At 33.0% G+C, this 8,530-nt stretch overlaps 1 protein-coding gene across 1 annotated transcript; it reads left to right on the top strand.

Annotated features, from left to right (window-relative positions):
* Positions 3,163-5,239, top strand: LOC104753177 (zinc finger BED domain-containing protein RICESLEEPER 2-like). The gene is made up of 2 exons (XM_010475467.1): positions 3,163-4,169; positions 4,279-5,239. Exons 1-2 carry the CDS (start codon positions 3,163-3,165, stop codon positions 5,237-5,239), a joined length of 1,968 nt encoding a protein of 655 aa, XP_010473769.1.

Below are 8,530 nucleotides of genomic sequence, written 5' to 3'. Positions count from 1 at the left end.
TCTGTATCAAATTTTACATAATAAAGAAGAAAAAAATAGTACCCCCCACAAGATAAATAAATAGATAGTGGAGTGTGGGTCCAAAGAGTAATGTTTATTTAATGCGTTTTTTCTTCATTGATTTATCAAAAGTTTTGTTGGAAATATAAGAGTTTTGCATTTACATCGTAATTATTTACGGTACGGTTATACCAATCATGTCTTTTATGTGTCCAAAATTTTATATATCAAAATCGTCCCTATAAGTAAACTAAACCTATAATTAATCTAATTTTTGTTGACTGTTAAATGGAAATTAAGTTGACCACTTTTGTAGTTTTATTCAACGAAAAGCACGGCAATCAGGCACGTATTATGTGTAATTGAATTAATTAACAAAACCTGAACCTAAATAAATACCTAATCATGTGTTCATTATGAACTAGTGGGTCTAACCTTTTTCGATAAAGCTAGCATATTCACTCCTTGGTCTATATATACTCTATACGAATCGTGTATAATACGATACACAAACGTATATATAGGAATCCTATTAAACGGAGAATTAGTTAGGGATATTCATCACCTATTCATCACTAGTACAGTATTACCTTTGAATATTGCCATATTTGGGCTAATCTTTGTCGGTGCTATACATTTGAATAGTTCCGTTACTTCGTTAAGTCGTATTCTTTACAAAATTATTGGACTCGTCAATACTAATCGCAACTTGTATTATTTTTTAACTTATTGGACCACAATACTACTAATCGCGAACAATTAGGACTGTGCATGACTCTCTTTTAATAAATGACCATATTGGGTCAAATCCTAAATATTTGGGCTTATGAAGTTCCGAGCCTATAATTGGCCTTCAAAATATGTATATGGCTATTTTATAATTAGTTCCCCGAGTATATTCACATATATGTAGCAGTTTCACTTCATACATTAAAGCCTGAATTGATATTATAAAAGTTGTACTGATATTAAATCTTACTTTATGTACTCAAGTAAGCATAAGATGTGAAGTTTGCTATCGATCTTCGAAGTACATCAAGTCCTGACCCAATAAATATTGCCTCTATGCTTTCGTCTCGAAGTTAATAAAAATGTAGAGTAATTTGCCAACTCCTAAACTTCTAATTTCTAGGTTCATTACTTATGGCGCAAGCAAGCAATGAACATAGCGAGTTTTCCACGGGGTTCCTAGGATACAATTAGCCATCGTTGTTGTGACCCCAAGTAAGTGATTAGCGGCTTCATTTGCAAATAAATAGTGTGGACTTTATTATTTTGTCCCCCCACGATATATATATAGATCCAATGTATGCGTCTAAACGTTTCCGTGCGTTGAGATTTATTTAATTTATAAAACAAGCACTACAACTTCTACTAATGTTTTAAAAAAAAAAAAAAAAACACTATAGCTTCCTCTTAAATTTGTACACATTTAATTATATTGAAATAGTTGAATCTTAACATTTTGTTTACTCAATAAAGCATCTTAACGAAACCAGAAAACGAGATTATAAAAAGAATTTTAATTACAAATTTGTTTATTCTCTCAATTATGTTACGTGTATGTACATGTGCATCTTTGATTATATAATAATTAATAAAGAGAAATTTCTTTAAATACCATAACAAATATTTTTTTTTCCAAAAATATTATATTTTTGTTTTTTTTTTCAAAAATAGCACAAAAGTTTTTTTTTCAAAATTATCACGAACACAAAAAATTGATTTTTATAGATATAGATTTTTTTTTTAGGTTTGGGTTGACACATTTAGTTTTAGGGTATAGTTTTTAGGGGTAGGGTTTAATATTTAGAATTTAGAAATTAGTTTTTAGTATTAGAACTTTATTTCAGTTATGTGGTATTTTTGGAAAAAAATTATATTTTAATGATATTTTTGGAAAAAAATTAAATTATTGTATTTTTAAAATAAAAATTTATTTTAGTGGTATTTATGACAATTACCCGTTAATAAACCAATTGATATAAATTAATCAAGAAAGAGTTGACCAAAGAGCATAAAGTCCATTAGCTCAGCAGTGAATGAACGAATGAATTACTTGAAAGTTTGTTGTGTGGCACATGGAGTTTCGTGGTCGGTCCATATAAGAAAACAATTTACATAATATGAAACATTTGTTTATTGATTCTACAATTTTCGTAACATTTCATACTCGTACTGAATTGTCCGATTCAGTTTCTAATATTTTTTTTGAAACATACTATATAGTTATACAATGACATATGAACCATCCATGGTTGTTATCAATAGTGAAATATGAGTTTACTTGTGTAAAATGAATCGTCTTAGTCCCTCACAAGGAACAAATATAGTTGTCATATACAACCATTTTTTAATTTAAAATCAAATAGGAGTGGTACATTTTAACTACCCCTGGGCTTTCAGTCAGACCCGAAAAAACCAACCCGAGTAAACCGAAACATTCGGTTTTTGGGACCGAGATAGAAGGATGAGGAGAACCGATCGAGAAAATTAATTTGCGGATTCGGTTTCGGGAAATTACGGTTTGGGGGTTCATTTCCGATCGGTTTTACTAAACCGAGGTATAAATGGTGTCTCATTAACCCTAATAATCACTTTCAGTCTTTCACCCTCGAGAAAAAACCTTCTAACCCTACGCAGCCGACTACGAAGGCGATTCTTCGAGAAACCCAAACTCCGTCTCAGTCACTCATCATCATCATTTCTTCTCTCGTTCTCTTAATCTCTTCTTCTGTTATTCTTCGTTGTCTTTTATAAGTAGATCTTTGTTGGAAAATTCCCGAAATCGAAAGATTTGGTGAACCCTAATCCCTAAATCGAGAAGGTAAACTCTTATTCCTTTCAATCTATGTTCTTATAATTGAAATCGTTTTAAATCCTTGGGTTTCTGTTAATTTCTAGTACCCTGATCTCGTTAATGTCAGATTTCCAAAAAAACCTAACCCTAATTTTTTCAAATCGATTTATTTTCCAAAATTTGGTATAGTTTCTTATAATTTCGTCTTCTGGGTTGTTAAATTTAGTCGTAATTGTTTTCATCTGGGATTTAAACACAAACTAGGGTTGCTTTAATCGATTGTTGTGACTTGTGAGTATAAATTTTTTGATGGTTTACTTGCTCGAACTTCTCTAATGCTAAGAGTCTGTGATGGTTTGCAGATGGATGCTCAAGACCCGAACGACCCTAATGTCGACTCTGCTGCTGGGACTGCTGAGGCTGGGAATAAAAGGAATACAACAGACTCTGCTCTACCACCTAAGCCAAAGAGGAAGTATCCTAAAAGGGCTGAGGTATGGCGACACTTCATTCAGAGGAATGAGGATGATAAGTATAGTTTCTATAAGTATTGTAGGACAGAAGTAGGGTGTGATACGGTTCTAGCAGGGACTAGTTCGATGAGGGGTCACATTCGTATATGCAAATTGTACAAGGATTTCAATGAGAGGGAGAGTCAGAAGGCATTAGGTACTGATAATCAAGGGAATATGAGGGTCATTAGGTATGATCCTCAACTGTTTAGGCAATTGGTTAATGAATTGGTTGTGGTGAATGAGTTGCCATTCTCTTTTGTTGAATCTGAAGGGTGGAAGCGGTTTTGTTTCAACATTCTGCCATTATATCAGACTTTCTCTAGAAAGACCTGTTCTAAGGACATTGCTGGGAGGTATCTGCAAGAGAAATCAGAGCTTAAACACTTGTTTAGTGTTGAGAAACAAAGAGTCTCTCTAACCACTGATATATGGGTTTCACAATCCACATCTGTCAACTACATGGTTGTGACTGGTCACTGGATTGATGAGAATTGGGTAATGCAGAAAAGGATACTTAGCTTCAAGATAGTGACGGATCACAAAGGAGAGACAATTGCAGGACAGCTGCTTAATTGCTTAGAGGATTGGGGGATTGAGAAAGTCTTCACAGTTACGGTTGATAATGCTAAGGGGAATGACAAAGGTCTGAAGGTTTTTAGAGAAGCGTTGATGCTGAAAGAAGTTGGAGCTTTAGTAAGCAATGGTGAATTCATGCATATGAGGTGTTGTGCTCACATTCTCAATCTAATTGTGGGAGATGGTCTGAAAATGGCAAATAACAGCATTGTTGCTATCCGGAATGCCATCAAATATGTGAGATCTTCTTTTACGAGATTGAAGTCCTTTCAATTGAGGTGAACACTTTAAGTCTTTCACCATTTGGTTCTAATTATATTACTTTGGATTGTTTGCTTCTGATTTGGCTTTAATCTTCTACAGGTGTGACACATGAAATGTGTGTAGAGGCAGCTTGCCTCTCGATGTGGTTACAAGGTGGAATTCAACATATCTTATGCTCACCGCAGCTTTGAAGTTAAGAGTAGCCTTTGAGAAGATGCTGAGTGAGGACAAGTTGTACGATGAATACTTCCTGGAAGATGATGAGAAGACTAAGCAGTCACGTGTTGGACCACCAATGTATTCTGATTGGGAAAAGGCTGCAAGGTTAGTGAAGTTTCTCAAGGTCTTTTACAAATGCACTTTGACATTCTCGGCTTCCACAACTGTGATCTCGACTGTTTCTTACAAGGAGATTGTAAACATTGAAAGAAATTTAATTACTAAGTGTGGAAACAGTGATGAGGAGGTTAGGAAGCATGCTCACATTATGAGAGATAAATTTGAGAAGTATTGGGATGGGTTAATAATTATGAATCCGCTAGTTATTGTTGGTAGTGTCTTTGATCCTAGGAATAAGATGCAGTTTGCTAGTCTATGCTTTGAACAACTTTATGGTAAGGATACAATCGAGTGTAGGAAGCTTACTAAATTAGTCACAAGTGTGATGAAAAAACTGTATGAGGAATACAGTTTCAGACTTAGCATACCTGTTGAGGTTGAGCAACCCGAAGCATCACAGGCAGCAAATACTATGGCTGCCTTATCTGATGATAATGATGATGATGGCTGTGAGGGGGTAGTAGTTGGCTGCAGTGAGTTGGATATCTACTTAACTGAGAAAACAAATGTTAGAGTGGAGACTGCTTTGGGTTTCCCTTATGATGTCCTCTCATGGTGGAAGTGTAACACCCAGAAATTCCTTATCTTGTCTGCTATGGCTAAGGATGTTCTAGCTATCCAAGTCTCATCTGTCGGTTCAGAATTAGTGTTTAGTACTAGTGACCGAGTATTGGATTCATATAGGAGTTCTTTAACTCCTTATATGGTTGAAGTATTGATGCTCACTCAGCAATGGCTAAGGTGATCACTTTAACTCTGAATGTGCTTCTGATTTGTATTTATATTGCATTGGTTTGTTTACTTCTGATTTCTCTTTGCTATCGTACATGTGCTCTTTTAAAGCAGAAGCTGATGTTGCTTCCATGACGCAGATGTTGGAGGATGTTGCATTCTTTGAATCCCTTGGTTAATATAAGTGTATAACCAATCTGTTTACTTATGAGTTATGACCATTGTTTTGCTTGTATAGATTCTCGGAATGCAAAAAATGATACTCAGTGACTCTTGCTTGGTATAAGTTATGTATTTCCATTTATATCTTCTAAATACTAGTTAGATTATTGAATGTTGGAACTTGGATTACTTATTGTGTTTCTCTGTTTTGATGTTTACAGGTAGTAGTATAATTAGGAAGTAGCTCTTTTGTACTTTTTGATGTGTAATAGCAGCGTTAACATAACTCGGGAATAGGAAAGTGGTAGCTGCTCTCTTTTGTGGTTTTTTGATGCGGATAAGCAGCATGCACAATGCAGCCTTGATATGGTATTGATTCAATAGCTTCTACCTCCTAAACAATGAGTTGGTATTGATTCAATTCTAATCAAACTGTTATTTAGGCTGAGGGCTTTTGGTCCATTCTTTTGTAAATCATGGTTGCATATGGGTCTATAATGATGTGATACATACACTTGTTAGGCTCAGTTTTTTTGGTTACTTCGGTGCATAATAAGCGAAGTAGTGTAGATTCGGTTTGAATTCGGAATGCAATATTTCTCAGAAAACCGATCCGATTAATCTGAGTCCCGAATACACCGAACCGAATAAATTATCGGTCCAATTCAACAAAATTTCTCAAAAACCGAATAAATAACAAACCGAACAAACCGATCCGATTTAGCCGAACAAACCGAATGTCTAGGGCTAATTTCAAGTGTCATATTGGGATATTATTTATAATTTCGGACAATATAGAATTAAAATTATAGTATATATCTCTTTTTCGAAAAAGAAGAAGATGAAAGTGACGACGAAGCGTAAAGTAGGCTACACGTACCTGATATGATGGTTATACACAAATAATTGTCTTTGGGTTTTGAATAGACTTCGTATATATGTTACCGACAGTGTTCTCCATGCTAATCACAAAATGATATTTTAGTGATAAATGAAAAATGTACGTAGAGGCTCACGTATAATCTCGTGTATAATTTGTTAACATAATAGTTTCGTCAAATATGCAAACTAGATAACTATTTTTAAAAGAATTTCCCAAAATAAACGAATTTGTAAGTCAATTGACAGATATATATATATATATATATATATATATATATATATATATATATATATATATATATATATATATATATATATATATAATCCAAGTCGTTTTATTTTGTCCCGTTTCTGGTTAAAGATCCAAATCTGAAAAATCTATAACAATTAATACAGTTCAAAAGTTCACAGGAAAGTAACGGTCCTATTATCTACCACTCATGAGTCATAAATCATGAATCATGAGGTTCACTTGATCTGGAAATCTACACTTTTATCAGCATTAATAAAGATATAAAGTTTTTTAAAAACAAATTAATTGCTTGCGATATGAATGTAATTAAGTTATCTTGTTACCGAATCAATCAATTATAGTAATAAAGATTGGTTTGGTTGTGTGCTGAATCCTTAACTAACAATTACTTGTTCCAACTGGATTAGGATATTATTTAATCTTGTATATCAAATGTATTTAGCCGGGAAGTAATTAGTGACTGTACTTCGTCTCCACGTTATAAATTATTAAATTGTTTTGGTTTAGTATAAGTAAACAATCAATATAATACTTTTTGTTTAAACGGACCAGACCAGGTTATCCGGGTTGTTGGTCAAAGGTAAACAAAGATGGTTTTGGTGTTGAGATGGACACATTAACCGCCGAACAGGGTAGTCTCAGCACGTAAATGGCTAATGTCATGAAGAACAATTTTAGTTTTATCATTTATTGTAATAAATCACGTATTTGTCAATAAATTCATGAATCTTTTCAGTCTTTGTTTGTCCTTTTTATTCGGTTTAGTTAAATGTTTTACGACACTTGTACCCTATATTTATTTATCAAGTTCAGCTATATAAGAAAAAGAAATGCATATAGGCCTCATATCTAATTCAACCGATGGCTGGTTGATTAGGATTTTGGTTTACGTTTGGTTTGCATTTTTTGTTTTCCATTTATCTTTAAAAAAAAAACATAATATCAACGTGCAATGAAAACAAATAGGTTTTGTTAACTTTAAAGTTTTATTAATTTGAGACTAAAACATAACTTTAGTAAATTTCGAATAATTAATACACAATTTGAAAATTTTATTCAAGTTAATATTAAAGTGTTATTAATTTGAGATAATAAAGCATAATTCAGTAAATCTCTGTTAATTAACATAGTTTACTGATTATGAAATCTAAATTACAAACAAATGAATATTATTAAAATAAATTTTTAATGAAAATTATGAGACTATACGTACTAGAATAGTAATTTTTGATATTCAGACTATATTAAATTAATTTAATGATTATTAATATTAAATAACCATAATTTACTGTTTATTAAAACTAATTTAATAAATGTAGTTATTAGTAAAATTTAAAATATTTAATGATTAAATTTGAGATTATACATACTAAGAATATTTAAATTTTGATATTGAGACTACAGTATGTTAAATATGAATAGATTATATTTTGATATAGTAATGATTAGCATTTAAAAAAAAAGATTTATCTACCAAAAAAAAGAAGATATTTTTCCATAGAAAAGTCGATTTCAAGATCAAAAGATTGAATAGAGATGGATATATAAATAAGGTCACAATAATAGGCAGTCGAGAAAACGAAAAAAAAAAAACATAAAAATTTCTATGATTAGGCATACAAATAATAAGAAGAATACACAAAATCTGTTTGTTGTTGGCTAAGGAGAAATCGAAGGAATAAGTCTTTTTTGTGAGAGCCCATCTCTCTCTCTCTCTCCGCTTTGGCCTTTGCTGCTTCTTCCTTCTTCTATTCATCTTCTTCATTCTTTGTAATTACTAAAATAGAGAGAGAGAGAGCCTAAAAGAGAGAGAGAGAGAAGAAGGAGAGGAGGGCTTAAAACAGCAGACGGTGGCGCACCGTAGCACCGCCCCCTCCTAACCTGCGCCTTTTTTCTTCTTCCGATATCAAGAGATTCCTAAATAATTTTGATTCCTCTCCTCCTCTCTCAGGTCGCTTCGATCCCACGGCATATAGTTTTCGATCCCCCCCCCCCCCCCCCCCCCCC

Source organism: Camelina sativa, chromosome 16, assembly GCF_000633955.1.
Source record: "Camelina sativa cultivar DH55 chromosome 16, Cs, whole genome shotgun sequence".
In the NCBI taxonomy this organism is placed as follows: Eukaryota; Viridiplantae; Streptophyta; class Magnoliopsida; order Brassicales; family Brassicaceae; genus Camelina; species Camelina sativa.
The sequence above is the reverse complement of the archived record's forward strand: the minus strand, read 5'-3'. Positions and strand labels throughout refer to the sequence as shown.